At 39.5% G+C, this 23402-nt stretch overlaps 1 protein-coding gene across 1 annotated transcript in view; it reads right to left on the reverse strand.

Moving 5' to 3' along the window:
- Positions 1 to 23402, reverse strand: part of SPOCK1 (SPARC (osteonectin), cwcv and kazal like domains proteoglycan 1) — a 257730-nt gene that overhangs the window by 47714 nt on the left and 186614 nt on the right. The window contains exon 6 of the mRNA XM_048961050.1: positions 12321 to 12435. Within this exon, the coding sequence (XP_048817007.1) occupies positions 12321 to 12435 (115 nt within the window). The remainder of the gene's footprint in view (positions 1 to 12320; positions 12436 to 23402) is intronic.

Raw genomic sequence — 23402 nt, forward strand, 5'->3', positions numbered from 1 at the left:
GATCAATGTTTGCAAGGTTGCCTTTGCAACAGAAGAACCTCAGCAATGTGAAATGCTGTCATGAGCTCACATTTTCCAAATCTCATGCAAATCTCTTCCCTTTGTGAAATCTGTCACTCATTTACACCCTAAACTATACAACTAAAAAGCAGCTATAAAGTTATGTGCAAAAACAGATTTTTTGATTTAATGCATAGTAGAATTGCCTTCAAGCTATCTTTATCCTATCATTTAAATACCTACGTTAGGCAAACGCCTTCTCTAAAGTAGGTGCAATGTATCTTTTCAACAGTGCAGTAAAGTTAACTTTGGGGAGATGGGACTTTTTACATCGTTATTGTACAGAGCACAAAGAAGTCAGTGATAGAAGTGGCTTTGCTCTAGACTAAGGTAGAGAAAGTAATAAAAAGCCCTTCCAAAACACAGTGCCAGGTGTTTCAGAACTATCTGTGTGAGGGCACTTTGTGAAATGCATTTGATGGGAAATCAGTAAGGATGAGAATTGAAAGCCTGAAGGATGCACCATCCATATCCATCAGTACAGGGCTGTGGTTTGTAAGCACTGGTCTGAAAAGACACTTTAAATCTGAGTTTCTGTATTCTCAGTTAAAGTTTTGGTAATAAAGTTTCCTGTTAGTCTATAAGAAATGTCGAGTCTTTCTAGTTCCTGCGCAAGACAAAGTATTCCCATCAGTGCTTGCTCAGCTACTCCAGCCTGAACTAGACTCTGATGAACTTTGCTCATCCAAATCTGCAACTGACTTCAGATGAGACCTTACCAATGCCCTGTAAAACACTACCAGTATTTCTGGAAACACCTCTGCTGACATACCTGAGGATTACACCAGCCTCTTTCACACCTACACGTGGAACTGTGATAACTACACATAGTTATTCTGTGATCAGCTAGAGCATAAGGTCATTCTTCTCCCTTACGCATTTCTAACCAAAGAGATTAAAGCAGATGTTCAAATTATTAGACCCCAAGTGTATAATTACACACTTTGCGCTAATGAACTTCTTTCCATTTCTACTGCTCCAGTTCTCAAGGACGCGCAATAGAAAATAAAAACAGGAACTTTTTAAAAGAAACATGAAACATCAAAGTATTGCTGCAATCAACTCAACTTCTTTTCATAAAGATGTGAACTGAACAGACAGCACCTCCCACCTGCTTCTTCATTGAAAAATCTATTTTCATTATTCGCTGCATTCTGGGTAACAGTATTCTCAAACGCAGCTACTGTATGTGCTACGCAGCAGCCGCCATGTCTTTCCTCCTCATATATTCAAGAAAATCAAAACACTTAAAAATCAGATTTGCTAATAAAAATATACCGTGCTTTTAGAAAACTTATTTGTTTTTTTATTTAAACTTCTTGTTTAAGGGATTTTACTAAATGAAGGTGGCTCGTGTTTAACTTTCTGTACCAACCTTCGCCTTGTACATTTATGGTTGTTAAGCGATGGTTGTACAATTAAAGCTTCCAGAACAATAGTGCTAATACGTAAAATTAAAGAGCATTGTACACTTCAGAACACTGTTGAGTTTTGTGCTTTTGGAATCTTCCTCAATTTCTCTGCTCCCTATAAGCAATATAACATACAGATGTTTCATCTACAGACACTTCCTCCAACACATTCTCAGCTCACGGGGCTCAGAAGAAAGGACCGCAGACAAGGGAAGACTTTGCACTGTTACCAAGGCCCATCTAATTGCACTTTGTATTTTTGGGTTCTTAATTTTTATGGGTGAGATCAGCTATAATTATTGCAGACAACAGGCTGCCTGGACGCCTTAGCACTGTGACTTCTGGAGAGGAGTTGTTTCTGGCTTTTGGTTTTCATTTCAGCTCAATGTGCCTTAATCAGAAGCTAATTAGGCCCTTTGTGAAAACCACAACACAGAAAAGGCACCTTCAATGCAGAACTGCTTTCCTGACCACACTTGAATACCAAGCTGTGTCAACAGAATGTGAATTATGCTAGAGCGTTAGTGAAGTGTTTCTTCTTCACAGAGAGATACTACAGGTATAAACAACCATCTACCAAAATTGCTCAGCAAACCAAATTTCAGACAAATACATGTTTTTTTCCCCTCGCTTTACACTGTCAAATGAAGCCTAATTCTTGGCTCAAATAAAATGCTCGGAAAACTTCTGAAAAGATCACATCTCTTCTTTATTTGCATCTCCGATTTTCCAAGAATATTTGCAACCCATTCAAGAACTGAAATCCTAAACTCCAATTTGAATTGTGAAGGATCAACAAGATATATATATAGCATGCAATTCACTGCCTGAAATGACTGTGACATTTCATTTTAGCTAAGTTGCATTTTTTTGCTCAGAGGGATTGTGTGATAAGGGAGTAGGGTCTGAGCTACAGACCATCCTTGCAATTTAGACAATAAGAATCTGCCCATTGTGCCTGTTAACTCCAAGACCAGGCTGCCATTGTCAAACTGAGAAGCAAGAGACGTGAAATTGCCTTCAGACAAGCAAGATTAAGCTAAGACCATAATTTACTAAATCTGAGAATAAAGTGATATTGTTTCACAAAGTATATTCTTACAAAAGAAACAAATCTTTTCCCATAAACATACTCTTTTAAACAATCATGAAAATCTGGCTTGTGTTAGTGGGAACATGTTATCATTATTACCTGGGGAGCTGGACTAGATGACATTTACATGTCCCTTCCAACTCAAATGATTCCATGATTAGAAAATTGTAATTAAAACTAAGAAGGAAAATCATCATATGAATTAAACAGATCTCTTGGACAGATCAGCCACTTTCAATGCTACTGTTAATTAGAAGTACTATAAAGGCATCTCTGAACACTCACAGGGAACCAAGGCTTTGCATTCAGCTCTGTAGATCTAACTATCCAAGCCATCCCAAGATCTCCAGTTGTTGGGCACCAACTGGCATTTAACTGCAATGTGGAGTAACTGACTTCAGAGTTTGACCATGCAACCCAAAAATATGGCATAGATACATTTACGTTTCAACATTTGAGACAGAAAGGTCGCAGGTTGGTTGCCTGAAAGCTTCTCTAATTGTCTACTGACAATTATTTCCTGTGCTGTGGGTATTTGAGTCTTTTCCTTGTGGATTACTCTGCTATAACGGAGATGAACTTGATCCAAATCATTCAAAACTCAGTAACTCACAAATGCAGATCCTGCTTCTCATTTCAGTCCATGCCTAAGTGGTTGCTTTAGCAGAAAGCAGAAGATATTTTTCTGATTTACACACAGTCCATTAAACTGAATTACAAAAAAATGCAATTCTTCAGAGGAAAAAGAATGGACAGATTTCCCTTTTGGGACAGCAAAAGCAGTAAATATGTAAGCTTATATATTTGGAATGAAGTGATGATATTTCACATATCTCCCTTCTGCACTAGCAAACAAGAATTAGAAACAGAAAAACTCAGAGCTAATTTGACACAACTCTGAGAAGTGCATAGCAAGTAATGAACTCTCAGGAGCAATCAACAAGGCTCAGGCCTTCGTTTGTTTACACCACAATAGATGCAGATAACTTTACCAAAGGCAACCAGTACAATAGCACTGACAGAACTTGTCTAAATTTATATTGCAGTAACCAGAGATGGAATGTAGTCCTTAAAGTAGCAAAGGGAAAACTAAACAGAAAAAGATGCAGGTGACATTTGAAAAGCCTTATTTTCTGTATGTTACTGAAAATATTTGTTTTTATTTTATTTGGGAAGTTCTACCTTAAACATGTAGTGATAAGCACTATATTTTTTCATACCTGTTGGGTTTCCCAGGGATTTTACCGACTTTAACATTTTTGGAAATATTCCCCAAAATGCAGGAATTATATTTGTGAGAAAAAGAGAACTACATGAAACCAGTCTTGTGATGAGAGAGATGTGGATGCTCCGCTTATCATACCAGTGCATAAACACCTGCTGTTCCTACACAGTGTTCCTATCAAAAGAGTGACCAACTTGAATAGTTTTCTGTTGGCATCCTAAAAATCACATTACTTCGCCTGAAAATTGTTACTTGCTGGTGCTAAGCATTTGCTGTGCTGCCATTTTCTAACCTTTATTGTAAAATTAAAATTATTAGCCATTTTAGCATTTTGTTTAATGAAGTGCTCACAAACCCTATTGCTCTCAGCTGTCTAAGCGTGCTTTTACCGTGATACAGCAGGTTTCATACCTCTGTGGCAGACTACAAGAGGCTTTTTAAAAATGCTGCTGTTTTAGTATCATTACACCATGGCACAGTTACTTTTATATGGTTGCTGTCTCCCAGCATGGCCTGGGATCAATCTTTATTCAGCAATGATGAAGAGTTGCATCATGTCCTTGTTCAACCTTAAGAAATTATGAAAGGAATTGACTGAATGTTACTCTATTGGCATGTTACCTTGTTAAAGAGATGCACTTGCTGTAAGCACAAATCCAGCTGATAGTGGTGCTGCTACTACAGCCAGCATCTGTTTCAGCAAGTACCCAAAAGCAGCTAAGTGAACAACGTGCTGCTTCTCATGCACTGCTTCCTCCTTTCTGTCCCACTCCTAGCTGCTCTGATGTCACTTTTGCCTCTAAAGAGGCTGTCTGTTATATTTTGGAGGTTGCTGTAATTTGATCAACTCTATGAAAGATGATGCTAAGGAAGTGACAGCAAGTCAATGGATGGTACCATTCCTAACTTGTTATCTGTCTGGGGCCTGGCATGAGCCAGAAGAAAATGTAAAACAGCTCCCACAGGGGCAATTCTTTCACCACTTCAAGTTCATGTAAAAGCAAGCTTCACACATATACCTAAGAGATTTCTGTGTATAATGATAGAAAGTAGTAAAAGTATTTTAACTTATTCTCTTTGGTAAAGTATTTATCACCTAGCAGGAAAAAACAGCATTCAATTATAGAACTGTGTAGCAACCTGGGTTCAAGATCAAATCCAAGGTTATTGTATGTTCAAACATCAATTTACTCTTCAAGCCTAACAGAATGGTCAGGACAAGTAATTTTGTGGAACACAGCTATGATGAGAAGTGCCTGAAAAAATGTATTTCTGTTATATAAGTATTTCACACATATAATTCAAAACAAGTATGTAGAGTGAGCAGCGCTTTAAAACCCACGAGCATTTGCTCCAACTGGAAAGTGACTTTTGAGTTTATGTTTGCAAACCTTCCGTGTGCAATCGTTGTACAGACCTGATCCCTTGAACTACACCATTATAACTGGTCGCATCTAGATCTCAAAATACAACATCTAGAAATGTGAATGTTACAACTGACAAAACAATTCTCTAAGTCCCGCTGTGTGTTGGCCAGCTGTCACAGAATTTCAGAGTTGGGTTGGAAGGAACCTCCAGAGATTGAGTCCAACCCCCTCTGCTAAAGCAACTTCCCTTCAGTAGGTGACTCAGCCTGTCTGCTGTTGTTGTGAATATGAAAAATAGCATTTGAAATCTAAAAATAACTGGAAGCATTATCTTATAGGTACTGTTATCTTCAAATTCAGTCAGATGACCTCATTCAAAGACAATGGATCTGCTTACTTGAGCAGTAATTCCTGAGTACAAGCGTTTGCAGTGACAAGACTCAATTCACAGCACAAGTTAGTTTTGGAATTAAGTCATTTGTGTTTTATTGAATTTCATATAACGCAAACATCCCAGAAGTGTGTGTTTTCAGCCGTCACTACAGGAAGAAGTGCAGCTTATCAGAAATAAATTATTGAGAATAAATTCCTAAGACCTGGAAAAATGCATAGGCTTAAAATGATGCTTTCATTTCTATTTTAGATCTATGTCTAATACCTTCCTCCCATTTCTCTTTCCCTGGTGTGACTAATGTCTTTTTCTTACTGATGGCACTTTTACTGATTACATTTTTTTTCTTTTTTCTTTTTCTTCTTTTTCTTTTTTTCCTTTTCTTCCAATAGCTTCACTACTTCATGAATGTAGAAACAAAGCCCTCTCCTTTCCTCAGAAAAAGCCATTTTGTAATCTGCATGAACAGAAAGTGAGGACCATTATTTCAAATCTTCACAATGAATCCCCATGTAAGCTGGTAATCCTTTTTCTCTGAAAATATAAATGTCCCAGCTAGTTTCAGGGCAGAAGGTGGCAATAATTTGCCTACAGGAGTATACCTCTCCTTTTCCTCCTCTGCTATTGTTTTCATAGAAATATTCAAAAGGAAGCCTTACAAAGTGATATGGCTTCTAAGTTGACCAACATGATTTAAGACTCCTCTCTGCCTTCTTCATGGAAGTATCATACTTCTGAGGTGCAAACAGTTGGGCCTAGCAATGTCTCAAGCAAACCTCTTACAAGGGCATCATCAACTTTCTGAGTTACAGGACTTCCATTTAATAGGTTCTTCCTGAGGTATTCTAATGTTAGCTCTGCATATGAATGTTGGCACAGAGCATTCTCCTTTGCAGACATAGGAGGAGGTCTGCAATATTTACCAATCACATAGCAGTGGAATGAAAATGTTCACATTCACTTTAATAGCTTCCACACAATTCTACCCTGTTTCTCTTTTTTGGCATATTCATTTAACTTCCTGAAAACGCACTATCTAATAAAACCCTCCAACAAAAATACAAATTCCCTCATGAAATATGCATATGTAGAATGTGCAGTCTTTCCCCCCATATGCTATTGCTTTTCTCTGGTGCACATAAGAGACGCATGTGAGATGAAGAAGCAGAACAGAATATCCCCAGCCACCACTGCACTGCTCTTTCTTCTGACCCTGGCAAGAACTTGATTTTGCTGCCTCAGTCTTGAAGCTACTTGGTTTTTCTTCTAATGGGGGGCGGGGGGGAATGGTAATAGCCATCCACAGAGAGCAAGGATATCAATTCTTGCCTGCTTTTCTTTGTCTTTTAAACAAATATTAATTGGTTACAGCCACTTCACTACTCACAGAAATTACCGGTAATGAAAACAGTTTAATTTTCTGTGCCTCTAGGAGTAGCAAAATAAAGACTAATCTCCTGGTGTGAAAACTCAGAAAATAACAGTAATAATAAGAGTTATAATTATTATTATTATTTACAGATAGTAGCTAACCCAGTTTTACTTAGGTAAAGCTGTTTCATCCTGTTAACAAGTTAGAAGAATGAATTGCAGCATTCATACTGAAAATTCTGAAGCAAAAAAATCAGATCCCAATATGTTTAGAGCTGATAATCCTTGCTCCTCACAGAAGCCCAGGACAGAGGCATGTCAGTGTCTGGAATATGCATCACTGTCTTTTTTTTCTTATCTGCATTCTGCACTGAAAGTTACTCTTTGGTTTGAGTAAATATTATTGCCCCTCTGTAAAAACAGAGAAAAAGAATCTCCCAGAGTTAACAAGATACAGCTTTGAAACACTCTGTAGCCTTAGTTTTAGAATGCATTTGTCTTATTGTTCCTTGAGTTTGAGACTCAGATAGTCCACTGAGATATCTACCTAGAAATCTACTTTTGGAAGTCTTATTTTCCAAGCCAGAAAAGGAAACAAAGGCTGAGCATTGTTAATTCGAACCCAAGAAACCAGTTTCAACTCAGCCACGTTCATTACTCATATTTCACCTTCAGAAACTTTAAAATGATGCACTCTCCAGCCACGAAAACTGAATACAAAAACTTTAAGCTGAAACACTTGCTGTAACTGGATAAAGAAAGACTTAGTTCTAAGACTTGAAGTTCTTTTAGTTGTCAGTCATTCATACACAAGTTATACAACTCATTTGGGAAATAAGACTGATTTCTATGAATGAACTCCATGCAGCGAGTACTCTCTTTAATAGGGAATGGAACATAAGACCTTCTCATCCATCACCTGCAATAGGGCTGTTAGGTAAACATTTAGATTCAGAACCTAAGCTATACCCTAAACAAGGCAGATTCTTGACTGAGGTTGCCAAATTCTATTTCTGTAGTTAAAAGTGTTCTCCTGACTCCCTTTAGAAATTTAAACAACAGTCAGTGTAATTGAATTGAAAGTGCTTTCTTTTGCCTACTGAACTTAGAATTCCCTCATCAAGATAATGGCGCTTCCTTAGAATTTGCCTCGGGCATTTGTGCAAGGTCAAAAAGACTTCATACACAGGGATAAACCCAGTTTGAATTACTGCATCCATTCATGCTCTAGGGGCTCTGTGACCCTGTTAGCAACAAATCAAAAGCAGTGTGTTTGGAGGTATAACATTGAGCATTTTAGAAAACACGGAAAGAGAGCATGGTCAGAAAGAAACCTAAAATGCAGTTACACCATCATCACCATGCGTGAGCTACCACACTGCTAGCACTTGTAACAAACAGGAGTCATGCACTTGTTCAGGAAGCAGACAGAACCGTGTTAGTACAGTCAAGAATTCACACTTGCCAAGAGATGCCACCTTGGTGCACAGTGTTGTCTTTTTGATGGCTACACTGCAAAAGAGAAAATCTCTTCCCTTGCCAGCAGGGTCTGAAAAACTGAAGCTAAAATTGTTTCTTCTGTGAAGTCCTTTATTAGTGGAGGAGTTTTAGAAGCTTTAGTTGGTATCAAATGAAGTTGCACTTGGCGGGAACTCTAATGCTACAGAACTTTTGAAAGAGGTACCTGAAAACCTCTTTTCAACAGACAAGACTTTGTGTCTTAAATAGTGGCGCCTTCGTGGCAGCGGTTAAGAATTAGTTATCAATCTTTCTTTTGTTGAAATTACAGCCTCATTCATTTTAAGGCATTAGATAAGAGGACACGTCTGCTCTGAAAGGGCAGCTATCCTCAATGCAAGTTACAGCTCAACCTTTGCCGCTGGGTAGCTGAGTTAGAAATCAGTGGCTTGCATGGAAGCATATTGTAAAGCTGGGACACTGCTGTGAATAATGAAGCATATCAAGTGTTTTGATAAACCAAAGGAATCTAAAGGGATTTTAAAAAGAAAGAGAGGGGACATTAAGGCTTGTCTTATTTTCTGAAATCTTCCATTAGTACCCTCACAGAGACCTGCTCCCTACATCTCAGACAACTGACTTAAAATTCCATTTCAGAAAATAAAGAACACAATTCCATCATCTCTTCAAACATTTGGCTTCATGATGGAAAGCTTATATTCTTAGTGGGTTTTTTTCCCCACTAGAGATTACTCAGGTGTATTTTCCGCTAGCATTTGTTATTTTATTAATGTCTCTGTAACACCAGTCACCATTATAAAAGGAATTCCACTTTTTTTAAACACGATTACTAGTCTTGATTTTCATCCTCAGAGCAGAGATAGTTTTGAAGGAGCCTAGGGAGGAGGAAGGAATACGACTCAGACACTGCAGTCAATTGTTACCTCTGAGCACATACACTTAGTTTGCTTTTCTTTGATGCTGCTGCCAGTTTTATTCACAGGCATATGAAAAAAAGGTCACGACATTTAGAATTACAGTACGCTGGAAATTAAATGTTCCTTTACATTTTTAATTTCTGAAAGTAATTTATTATGGAATAATATTTGAAGATGATTGAATGAATGTGTGAAGATTAACGTGAACTGCCTTCAAATTGGAAGTTCACAAGCACATATATTTAACCTTGTTGTATAATAGGCATTAAAAAGTTTATGCAATAGCTCTAAGAGCTGCATTTCCATTTTGCTGGAAGCATTTGCACTGTAATTCTCCTTAGTATTTTTCCACTGACACATCTGTATGGAGCATGAAGTTTAGCTCTATCATTTTCTACTTAAGATTATTCTTTATTTGAATGGATTGAACTAAATAAAGAGTAGAAACAAAGTCCCAATTGTTGACTTTTTTTAAAAAAAACAAATCTTTACATAAGAAATCAACCTGCTGAGTTTTAGTCAAATTCAGCAATATTGATACAGCGTACTATAAGAGGAAAAGAGAAATTTGGGGTCAAGTCTAGAGAAAGCATTATGACACCAAGTGATGTAAATACTACCAGGAGCTCCAGACTGGAGGTTGAGGAAGGGGACCTTCGCTTCAGTGCTGCTGGGAGCAGAGTGCCTGCAGGGGACTGAGATGCTCTGCTATCAATTGCATTTCACCTCTCTCACATTACCTCACGTAATACTCTGGCTTGCTTCTCCAAAACTAGGTGACACTACTTGCTGAATCATAGAATGGCCTGGGATGAAAAGGACCATAATACTCATTTGATTCCAACCCCCTGCTATGTGCAGGGCCACCAACCAGCAGACCAGGCTGCCCAGAGCCACATCCAGCCTGGCTTTGAATGCCTGCAGGGACGGGGCATCCACAGCCTCCTTGGGCAACCTGTGCCAGTGCATCACCACTCTCTGTGTGAAAAACTTCCTCCTAATATCAAACCTAAACCTCCCCTGTCTCATTTTAAAACCATTCTCCCTTGTCCTATCACTACCCACCCTCGTAAACAGACATACCCCCTCCTGTTTATAAGCTTGCTTCAAGTATTGAAAGGAGCAAACAAAGGAATCATACTAAAGGCCATCCTGTAGACAACTTTTTCCACTGGCAATTGAAATGATGATTCTAGTATAAACTTGAGGAAGATCGGTTGTCACCAGGCTGGAAGGGGGAGACACACATCATACAGACTCCTTCAGTCCAATCTGCAGCCAGAGGCACCACATGCATCATGACTAATGAGGGTCAAATTCCAGAAAAAGTAGGATTTCAGCATCCAGCCCTGCTATACACACATACAACGTGCACACAGTCACTCCCACACCTCTACAAGTGGCCTTGCCTATGGCAATATAACCAAACTCAAGAGTAGCTCCTTTGCACACACTTGGTGCTGGAGATAACTAGTGTATTGTTTTGACCATTTCCATACACATCTGACAGGGATTTCCTTTATTTCCCACGTGACTGTGCTTCTCCAAGCACTCCCTTCATGCCACACTGAGTGGCAGCAATGAAGCATTTAATATCCTTGGCCCTACTACTATCACCAAGGCAATGGCAACAGTACTGTTATCCCAAGAGGGACTTCTTGAAAATGCCTTCAGGAAAGTTGCTCCACAGATCACCCAATCTATTAAATTAATGCTTTGTTGGCCAGAGTTAGAGTTTTTGAGTCAAGCAAAACAAAAGCCTGCGTTTTAGAATACACATACCCTGTCAAATTGCATTTATCAAGATAAGGGTTATTAGAATCTTTTTTCTCTTGTGTGAATGAAATTGTAAGCTTAAAATGTCACTGAAGATTTATTAATCTGATACTCTTTCTGATAAGGGCAACAAAGAGGGCATACAGGGAGAAGAAAAGTATGTTTTTGACAGACTGCAAGGAGGGAAAAATAAGTATAAGGCAATTTATCAGTACGCATTCGGTAACCAAAGATTCAAGTCACATAAAGCAATATTATTTATATATTGATTTCAGAACCTTGCCATCTAAAATACTTCATTTAAGTCTTCATAGCTAGGCAAACAAAAGTGTGATTTTCAAGAAACAGAGCAAACCTGAATTTTCAAGATCTAGACTGGAGAATGATTGCAAATACTCCAAAAACCAACTCCTCTTCTAAATTGCCTTTCCCATAATGGAGTAGAACTCTCAGACAGAACCTGGCTGTGGCACTGCTGCTGGAGTTGGGCTTTGAGTGCTTCTCCTTTGAAAGTGCTAATACCCCTTGGATGAGGTCACCCCAAGACAGCTTGTGCTTACTTCCCTGGGGAGGTCAATTAGCTAACTGAGCTTACAGACCTAAACACAGAGCTCAGTGGAGAGCTGGCAGAGAAAAAATTGGTGCTGAGATATCAGCCTTCAGTTTCATATAATGTCATTTGCAGTGTGCTTGTTGAGGCAACGCACACATTTATCTTATATAAAATCAGATAAACGTAGCATGCGACTTCCAATGGCAACATCAACAACAAGGCTAATAATGATAATATGGATCCCATATTATCAATGAGCATGAACATATGCCCATGCAATCCTAAATGACTTTCTGAATAAGAATACAGGCTACTGATAAATGTGTATCTATTTTACTTACATACAAAGCAATAACCATTAAGTCTCTCTCTTTTTTTTTTTTTTTTTTTTTGTCTCCGTGATTCAGAATTTCATTCAAAATATTTTCACACAATACATGAAAATCGTGAGCCAGAACTCAGTTTTCCTATGAGACTCTGTCAGGTAGATGCCAGTTCTGCAGAAGCTGAATGGAAGCATTACATTATACAAAAAAAGTTCCGTTGTACTTTTGATTTTTCTCAAAAAGCGTTCCACATGAAATCTACCAGTTATAAAAAACCTGTATTATGCTTTTCCAGAGAACACAGCAGGAAACAGCTTAGCTGTTTTCATTTCATCACCAGCTTAACTCACCTGTCTTTTCTGTCTTGTGCTTTGGACCCTCAGGCCCTGGGAGGCATGGGCAGGGCCCTTCGCATCGAGCTGTGATGGTTTTGCCAGAAGTACACGCATGAAATTCCAACTTGCACTGAAATCATAAAAAAAGCAAGAATATGTTTTGAATTAGGACAAGATATAAAAGCAGCAGCTGTGGATTAAATGAGAAATTGCATCTAGCCATAACAGCATTGGACAGATTGCAAAACTTCAATCTCTATTGAAAATGCCATTGTTTTTATGGTCACAGATAGCAACAACAATAGCTACTTCCTATGCAGTCTTTTGCATGACATTTCTAAATGTGCATCATAAAGTGTTATTATTCCCTGTTTAAACGTTTGGAACCTGCAGCACAGCAACTCCTGTCAACTTTCAGGTCACTGAGAGATCAGTGGCAGAGATGGGAAAGAAATACAAACCTTCAGAATCCCAGCTGCTTCCTATCCTGCATCACCTTGCTTCAGGTATGAGCTCTTCAAAGGGGTTGTTTCACTTATCACCCGTATATTGTTTGGTACTAATATCAAATTTTTTGGCCTTTCAGGATCTGGGAACACCAACTTTTGCTGAGAGCAGTGCCCAGGCCTGGTAGCACCCATGGAATGACACCAACCCTCGCAACAGTGAGAATTAAAAGAAACCAACTTGAATTCAAAGAAAACGCTTCACTGAGAGATGAGACTGGTCCTTCCATGTCTGCTGCTCTCAATGAGGATGAAATTCTAAGCGACTCCAACCAGTAATTATAAGCTGCCATAACTGTTTACAGCACCGTCCCTAGAATCAACTGTTCATTATTCAACCAACTCTAGAAATACAGGAGAACTGTAGAACAACCAAAGACTGAAAATTGAACTAGAATCATAGATGTTATAAGAGACCTCCCAGATCATCAAGGCCAACTGTCAGCCCATTACCACCATACCCACCCACAGAGGAATGCAGTACACTTCCCTATATTTGCATATTATTGCTGGTTCCTCTCCCTTCCCTAAAACCTCAGCAGATGGGATTTACAGCACTGCATCCAGACCATTTAAGACAGCAGGACATGTGCAGTATTGGACAAATGAGACAATTCAGAAGAATTAATATTGCACGAGCGTGCTAGTTAAAAAGCCCTGATTTATAGCACTCTGGCTATTCACAGCCTTTACTGTTTGCATTACGTACATTTTAGTGCTGACTTTTCTCTAAGAGCATTGTGCCTGTGTGGCTGTCCTCTTTGCAGTTACTGCCTCAAGGATACTTTCCCCAGCCTGAGCCCAGCAGCATGATCGCTGGAGACCAGACTAATGTACTAATACAGCAGAGAACAAGAGGACAGCACACAGAAGTAGAAAAAGAAACGTGCCAAGCATTCTCTTTGGCTGCATACCTACTGAACTCAATCCAATCCCATTTTCTTTTTTTTTTTTTTTTCCCCTTCTTCAAGTACTGATTTTAACACAACAGAGCCTGAGGGCTTTTAATAGAGGAGGGAGCAGTGCCTGCAGCCCTGAGGCTGCACTGCTCCCTGCAGAGACTGCCTCCTGCCAAGGGAAATTGGGAATGCTGGCCTGCAAAATCCTTTGATAAGTCCGAGTTTTATTATAGATTAATTCTTTTCCACTGAAAATTAGATCAGCATGCTCACACAGTATGACACCACGTGTTTTCAAATGTAAAGCTTCTTAAAGGGCTGAGGGACACATCCCACAGGACCATGGCATTACTTCGATGAGGTTGCAGTGGGCAACCAGAGCTCTTACAGCAAGAGCCACTGAACAGAATCACAGCATCATCTGCTTTATTTTGGTACAGTGGAAGCCAAGAGAAGAGAACAGGATGTTGTTACAAGATAAATGCCTCCTGCTTCAAAAATACTGCAAATGTCTTGGCTTTGCCTCTGTTTATTTTTGTTAAAGGGGCTCATCTTTGCCCAAGCTTTAATCTAGCAGCAGGAGCCCATTATCCTCTGCCTACATCCTATTCTGTTGACATTATCTCCCAGCCATTCTGAACTTCAATGCACCCTGGTGGCTGCATGCTCTGTGTGATGTTCTGCCCTTCCAATTTAGGAAGAGCACAGACACAAACATGTGCAAGCTTAGCTTGCACTTTACTTATATTCCTAGCAGTTCCTGCAAGAAATAAGTACTTATTTTTCATCTGTCTGCTCCGTAAGCACATTTGCTTAATCTATGCTGTTTGCACAGCACACACACACAACAGAAAGCAGATCAGAAGGAAAGGAGACCAGAAGAAAGGAGAACGCTCTCTGCGTGCACAGTTCTGAAGATGACAACTTTTTCTGCAGCACATTCTGATAGTCAGAGTATTATTGAGAACACTGCCATAAATCGTCCTGCAGCTGGAGTTGATGATTTAATCCCTTACAGAACATCAATTAGTTACATACTTTATTATGCATAATAAATGTAAATTATGTATCTAAGCACTTGCAATTATACTTTAAACACCACCTTTAAGATGCTAAGGCCTATTGCAAGCTCATTAGCATATGTAGTTAAGAAAAAAAGAGCTTTACACTCAGAAACAGCAAGGCAGGTTTCTCATTCTTACAACTGATAAAAACAGCTACCAAAAAACTCAAAGCCAAGCTCCAAGCACCAACAAACCCAAAGAAAAAAACCCACCCTGCCCTGATTACAAAGGGCAAGCTCCCTGATCTGAACATGCAGGGTAAGTAGGAGACCTGAGCTTCAAAGTCACGATGGTGCAGCCACATGGGTATACTGTTTTGCCTATGTTTAACCCCACACTGCATACCCATCTTTTTGGAATGTTCCTTCGTGTATTTATTGATGGAACTGGTCTGGTAGGCCAGTGCTGGGGAAAGAAGATGAAAGAACTCCATAGTTTGAGTATATTCGAATAACAACTGATTACTTTCCAACACAGAACCACCTTATATAACTATCTTCTCCTTTCCCAAAGAAAAACATGGAAAAACTGAACTTTTCACATTTACTGAAATAATCCATGCCAGAACAGCTCATGTGAATAGCTTCACATTGGATTTAATGACATTACTTAACCAAAATTAGTGATAGTCAGAAAGGGAATGGCCACAGAAAACACCTAATGGAGTATCAATGAAGTTTTCAGACTACTCTGGTGCTGGACCAACAGTATAGAAGGAGACTCTTAGCTTTCCTCAAAACACAGGAACTACACTTCTAAAAACAAAACTCCCTCATTCCTCTTACAGCCCTCCTCTCCTTTTCTCACACGCACACACAAAATACAAGGTATAGGACAGGACACTGACAAGTGACCCAACCCATCATGGACTTCAAAGCCAAATGGATGCTATGAGCTTTGCAAACACACACATGGAGTTCCCTGCAGTGATGCTACATACAAATCATTAGGAGCAGTCCCACAGTTTAGGGCTCATTCTTCTGATTCTAGGATCCAGCCTGATGTGGTATAAATGGATCTGACTTAATCTCTGCTGAGTGTGCCAAACTTTACGTTTCTCTGCTACCTCCCTGGTGCTTGAACTGCATTTATTTACTATGAACCCCAAGGCCCACATAAACATCTCTAAACTATTTTACTGCAAATGGAAAAGCAGCTCTGTTATTTGTTGCTAAACACATATGGATATCAATAAAATATATGAGGGGAGAAACAGTTGAACATATTCATGGAAAATTCATAAATTAATTTATTCAACTAAGATGAGGGAAATTATAGCAGAGAGTGTTTTGGCTAAAGTGTTCCCCTGAGAGCTGACTACTCGTATAATGATTCCCTCTTTATTGTCAGTGAATCTACAGCAATGTGTTTTGCATAAGCATTCACATCTGAGGGAGAAAGAAAATAGCTACATAAAATTTATTCCCAGCTATTTTATTCTTGCCTGTCAGTCTCCATCCTGTGGTCCCCGCTGGAGGAGAATCTGGGTATTTCTTTATGATGCAATAAAACAACGTGTCTGTCTCTCTTTATACTGGCTTTTAAGCTTTGGCAGCCAGGTTTGGATCTAACCTGCACATAAGTGATATTGCCAAATAAGTTTCTGTGGTCCTTTACACAAGGGTGTATATTTGACTAATGAACACCTGCACAGACAGTTTAGTGCAACCATCAGACCACATTAATACCTTGAAGAGCTTTGCTTCACGACACAAGGAACTCCACTATTTGCAGCAGCAGAGGGGTGAAGCAGGGGACAGCAGTGCTGAGGCAGGCAGGCAGCTGCTGGGCACGGGGAGCTGGCATGAAGCAGCACAACAAACCGTGCCTAGCACTGAGCAATGTGCCCCTCCATGCCCTGCTGTGTGGCCAGGATGGAGACTGACAGCTCCCTCTGTCACGACAAAGCTGTGTATTTCATCACCATGATTTTAATTACAGTGCACTCAGGGTAAATGCAATGAGACTGTAGCTCTGAGGGCACTGTTTAGCAGGAATGTAGATGCAGCTGCAAGTTTCAGGGTCATATATATATACAGATATATCTCTATCACTCTGGAATATATTACGTGGCTAAGGTTGCTGCTGGTTGTAGGAACACAGAACTGAGAAGCAGAGTGCTTTGCTCAGCTCAGCACCCCAAATACCACAGAGGAAGATGAGAGAGAACACTGTGCTCAGCAGAGGATCTGAGACTCTGATTTGATCATAACATAAAAAAGTTGTAACACAAAACCTACCATTTCCAATTTCTTGTAGTTATGCTGATAAAGGAGAAAATGTTAACTTCTAAACTTATACTGCTTCTGTCATTAACTGAAGTGTGAATTAAAAAAGGAGAGAAGAGATATAAGCATATTTTCTTTGCTGCAAGCAACCAGCAGACAATATACATAATGGAGATAAACTCCTGCACCATCTCTTTCTCAAAAGACAGACAAGATTGGAATAGGAGGTTAAATTTTATAGGATACTAATTAAAATGTATGTTAAAACCTGAAATATTACATCTTCTGAATAGCAGCAGTTTTAAAACCATATTGCTGAGCAGTGCTCTCACTTGGAAGGCCCTGCAGCTTCGTACATTTCCACTGAGAATTATTTCCATGCTATGTTTGTTTTACGGTGCATCTTTTGTTCACTCACAATACAACACTTCCACGTACAAAAGCTCATTATTTTCTACCTTATCTTTCACCTGCCATCAGCAGAAGCTAAACCTTTCCAAAATTACAGCATATGTATTTTTTAAATCTAGGTTTTCTTTGTATCTGTAGTTTCTCTTACCTATCTGTCTTAGCAGGTAATTAGAATCCATTGGAATTCAGACACCTATTTGAGGGGGCTGTTTGTTTACATGCTTTAGAGCAATGTTTGCCATTGCTTCCTTAGCTAGGGGCTCTTATCACTATTTGCTTCACAAGCCTCTGCTTCTCGTTCCCATCATGAAGAAACAATTACTGTATTCAGAGCACCTTAGTCCAAGAGATTTATTTTACTAAGAAAAGAATCAAAACAACATGGGATAATAACAAGTTCAGTATCTTTTCTTCAGCTGCTAAGAGGAGACACACTACATGATACACAGCCATTGCATCCTGCTGAACACATGCAATTAATGGGAATCCTGCACACTTCTAGGTTCTGTGAAGCCCAGAATCCCAGCTGCCTAGCTGGCAAGGCAGCAAAGTCAGCCATATGTATTCAGGTTTGTAAACTAACACCAGCATCCTCACACCTCTCTCCAATTCATGACAGTGGTCCTGAAGCACCTTTCCCCCCACCAACCTGTAGGAAGAGTAAGCTTGCTGCTGCATGTACTCTGCTCCAGCTGCTACTGTCATAAAGGGGAAGATGGAAAAATCCCCAATAATTTGTTTTCTGTTACAAGAGTTACCAAGCTAACACACAGTGGCTTGCCTTTGCAATAAGAGCCATACAAAGTATCTTAATTAGGAGCTCTGTGCTCCTTATTAGAACACATCTGCTATTAACAGGAGTTACACATGTATGTCAGTGGTGGAATAAACTCTAATTAACACAAACAACCCGGTGTGTAAATATACACTGAATCATTTTTAAAACATACACTAGCTGCAGACCTTTAAGGAGTTGTTATGGATCATTGGCTCAGAAATCCTCATTTCTGCAAGAAACAACACGAACCTCATTGTATCTCAGGTAAACTGCAAATATTTGACAAGGTTTCTCATTGCACACTTGCTGACAGGTTGGTGGTTCATAACCTGCTGGTAAAAGAGAATAGGCTCCAGCTGTGAGGTCACAAAGAAAGAGCCAAGGTTCCCAGGTATAGACATTAATCAGGTTGAGGAAATTGATGCAGCTGAATATAGTAAAGCCAAAAGGTCACATGAAGCAAAGTCTGGAGGACCACAAATTGCTCCATGCTCCACAGCTCTGCAGTCCTGCAGATCTAAGGAGGGAGAGATGCAGGGCTTTGCCCTCAGGGTAAAATTAACCACAGAGCAGAAGGAAAGTGAGACCTGGGCAACCTTTAAATACCACTCTGAGTCAGGAGGTCACATCATTCGTAGTGCCAACTGCAGGTGCTCTAAGCACAAGGCTCAGTCCCTAAAATCATGCTTGTCAATTTTAAGACTATAAAATGTAACATTTAAAGTTGGCTTTCTTTTTTTCTTTCAAGTTCCAGTCATTGGCAATCAGTTGCAAGTTTTCACTTCCTACAGCGTTAAGTGTAAGCAACTGACTACCAACTCCTGAGCAACCAGAAAGACAGAAGGGTCATCTTCTAGGAGGAGACATTTTTCCCCATCTACAGCTTCAGAAAACAGTTGAGTTGCAAAAGGCAGCTCTCATGTAATTAAATATGGCATTAATTTCGTATTTTGTGGCCTCTCACTATAATTAGAAATGGCTTAAACTTGAATCAGCAGAAGAGCAGAAGGCACCTCCTGGTTTTTTATCAATTAAAGTCAAAGATTTGTTTTAGAACACAATGAGCCTGACTGCCAACGCACACAGGGTCAGTGCAGGGTGAGCTCTGCACCCGAGAGGAGTTCATGCTCTTCTTTGCTTTCAAATCAGTGCACCAGAGATCCCTAAAAGAGACTCAGGACTGCTCACAGAACCTTCAGTGTGAAGGACTCCCATGCAGAGGCCAACTGAGCTCTATCCCTGAACTGCCATTAACACGATTCTAAAGGACAATTTGGCTGACCTTCCATACTTGTAATTGGACTCACAGTAGCCAAAAGCTTTGCATTTAAATGCTATTCTGCTGGTTAAAATTATCCAAGGGAGAAACTACAGACTTGGACAACACATTTCCCAAACTGACACATGAAGACTCAGACCTATTTCAGTGTTTGAATGGCAGGGCTGCAAACCAAGGAAATTATGTACTACTGCAAAGCACCCTTGCAGACAGAAAACAATCAGCTAATTTGGAGACTTCTGGACAGACCACGAGGGCCAAAATTCTGTTCTGATACAAAACAAATTGCCCTGAGAAACAGCTAGCAAATCAGCTCAATGTGAACTAAGAATCTTAAAAATGCAGTAAATAGCATCAGCTAGATAGGGTATGTAAGGACACAGCACTGGATAGAAGACATTCAAAGGACCATTTATTACTATAATGCAACAACAAATGATTGCTATTTTGTGAACAAAATAAAATAGTTCTGCACACCAAAATCTAGCACATCATTTAGAAATCAACTTGGTTTTTGCATGGAATTTAGATGCCACTTCTGGAATTATGGAGGTCAAGGAGGGGAAGGCTCAGTTGGCTCACGATGCTGAAAGAACTTCAGGTCCTTACTGGAGCAGCAAGGGACAAGCAGCACTGTGATGGGAAGCAAAAGAGCAAATTCATAAGTGGAAAGATTTGTGCAATGCTGATTTTGACTTTTCCCTCATTAGTTGAAGAGGTTAGCACAAGTTATAAGGCAGATGAAGACAAAGCACCTCTGTCACAATGAACAGCTGAGTCAAAAGAAAAATATCCATTCCCTCTCATCCCTGAGATCTAATACCAGCCTGGGTTAAACCAGCGGATTACTCTGCCTCTCCTCTGTCTTCCTCCTGCTAGCTATCATGCAATGACAACTGCAAGGTATGCATGTGCTTTCCTTCCCTTTCCTTCAGCAAAGCCACCTTCTTAGACTGAAATCCAGACACTTTTGGTGGCTCTTCAGTATCAAGTACCAGGGTCACACCCGCCCTCTGAACATTCTGAAGTGCTTTGGCGATGTTGCAGACATCCATCCATCCAGAAGCAGCTCTGTACCTGACCTCCCCTCTGCAGCAGCCCCGGTGGCTCAGGATGTCTGCAGGATGCTCTGCTGCACAGTCATTCGGTACACCTGCTAATTACTGCTATGGAGATGCTAATTTTTTTAGTCAGGAATATGTGCAGGACTGGAACCTAAATGGAGATGCGGGCAGCACTGTTGGCTAACTTCAACAAATGTATCTTACTGTCCATATTCTATATTCACATATAAGAGTACTTTGTCTTTTCTTCCTGCAGGATTTCCATAATAGCTCACTAATGACAGGCACTTGCTAGCTGTGCACAGCAGTTTGGTTTTTTTTTTTTGCTTTCCAGTGTAGTCTGACATCCTAAAGCATGGACTTCAAACTCACTTTTCTACTACATTTGTTCTCTTATTACTCTTTACACTTTATATTACTTTTCTCTCTGTGAAATGATTCTCAATTCTAACTCTCCATAATTACAAACTGAGAGTTCACAGCTAATAGTATTATTCAAAGAAGAAAGAAGCTACTTTTTTTTAATAGACCAAAGCCATCTTAGTTTAAACAAAGAAAATCACAGGAAAACAATTGGAGATTTGGACCAATCAATGCTGCTTGAAGTATACTTGCCATGTAATTGAGATGCATTCTCATTCTGTAGCCATTTAGTGATCACATGAGAATGATGATTTGTCATTTTTACTTGCTTCAAATTACTAAAGGCAATTTAATTTCTCTTATGGAGACAATGCATCAGATAACATGAACATAATCAAAAGGTAATGATCTGCAGCTCTACACACACACAGACACTCCAGTTACCAGTTAAACTGCCTACATACGGCAGAGCAAAAGCAATGCAGGACATTCAGACCCACAGGCACAGGGCTTCCCTGCTCAGAGACATTTTAAACAGAACAGTTTAGCCATACAACTCCATCAATCCAGATTTCAGATAAGGCAACAGTTCATCTACTCAGTCACTCTCCTATGTCTGTACCTGGGCAGAAGCAGCAGCAGCATCAGGTGGTAGTAAAAGGTGGGCAAGTTCCTTAAGGCTTTGCTCAATTAGCATGCTGGCAATATTTTAGTATCTCTAAAATCTCACAGAGAACACTCTCCATCAATTAGTTAATACAATTGCATCATCTTCAGCACGCATTTGGCTTAAAGCAAGGAGTTAAGCGACGGCATTAGATTGGAGTCTGCAACTGCAAATACACTGCTAAATACTTTATATGATGCATTTGATGGTGGTATTCTGAATAGATATGTACAGGCTGATAATAGTTCAGAAATACATTTCCTACATTTTCATCTTCCCTTTGAAGTATTTATACAAATAAGTTGAAGAAAAGTTGCTATTGCATCAGCTTTGGCTCCTGAAGTACCGGTGAATCAGTCTCAAGCCTTTACAGCATGCATGCTCAGTTCTCACACAATGTATCATCTTCTAAGCAAACATTGACCTTCACTTCTCATGTGCAAAGACAATCTGGTTTTTTTTCTGATCACTATTAATAAATTCCAACAGACCAAGACTCCCCCAGAGGAGTTACCACACTCCTTTCCAGTTAAATCTATCAGGTTCAGTAGTTCACAGCAGACTTGTTCAGGTTTCAATAATTATGATATGACCCTTGCAGCATCCATGCTTTGTTACTGGATGTTCAAAATGTTTAGTATTGACTAAACTTTCAGATCTGAAAATTTATGTTGCTTTATAAATGGAGTAAATCTGAGGCTTAAGTACTAATGCAAAATAAGCAGCATTCTGCAATGCCGCTTCTGTCTGCTTTCAGAATAGGAAAAAAAATTAAGTCCTAAGAACAACAATCTATTTTTAATTGACTTCTCAGAATTTCCATTCTGTGAAAGGAAAAAAAAACAACAAAAACAAAGTAAAAGCCCCAATGGTGAAAAGCGGTGAAACAAAACATTTGGCAGTTACTAGCAAAGAAGCTTAGGGAATATAACTCTGCACATAGCAACCAATGAAGAGTAAGCTGGCTTCAGCTTTGAAGTCAAAGCTTTCAGCAATGCTTCTGATTTCTAAAGACGACAATAGAAACAACAAAAAAATTAAAAGAAATAAAAGCAAACCCCAGGCCTAGTTTGCTGCTCAGTGAATGGACTCACTGTGAAAGACGCCCATGCAAAGAAAGCAGAATTAGTTTGTTTGCTCAGAAATCAAGTAACCACAGCTAATCCTTTTGCAGTATTATCCTATTTTGGCCTTTAATAAATCTGCTTTAAATTAAAGATGTGCCCAAGCCAGAAAAAACCATCTCCTTTGATGTTTTAAATGGCTCAGTGTTTGCTGCTTAAAGCTCAAAACGTGAATTGCAGAACTAGAAGAATTAGTTATTTTCCAGTGCTAAGAGGCAGACACCTCTCCTAAAGTTCCCAGGATTCATAACTTTCAAGCAAGCATTAGCACATCCTCTGCTCAAACAAAGAGGGTAAGGATTCTGAAGTCTAATACCCTACAGAGCAGTTCTCCAGAAGCAGCTAGCAGTCCCCATCCAGCAGCACCTCTCACATCACCTGGATACCGGAACAAGGAATTTTACTTCTTATTTAAGTGGAGGCATGAAGAAAACTAAATTTATGCAAATACTATTATTCTTTAAGCTAGTAATTAGCTATAAGCAATGACAAATTCTCATTCCACCTTCCTGTCAAGAGGGCAGCTTTTAACAATTGAACTTTGGCAGATGATTCATAATGCAAATAAGGGATTTTTTCAACCATTTCAACTTTGCCTGCAGTAGGAAAGAGTTCAATAATACCAGCTGTACACATCAAACATCCAAACAAAGTGATCAGGCCATCCCTAAGGCACAGGTAACTGCCACAAGAGACACAGGAGTGCAGCTAATT

Source organism: Lagopus muta, chromosome 14, assembly GCF_023343835.1.
Source record: "Lagopus muta isolate bLagMut1 chromosome 14, bLagMut1 primary, whole genome shotgun sequence".
NCBI lineage: Eukaryota > Metazoa > Chordata > Aves > Galliformes > Phasianidae > Lagopus > Lagopus muta.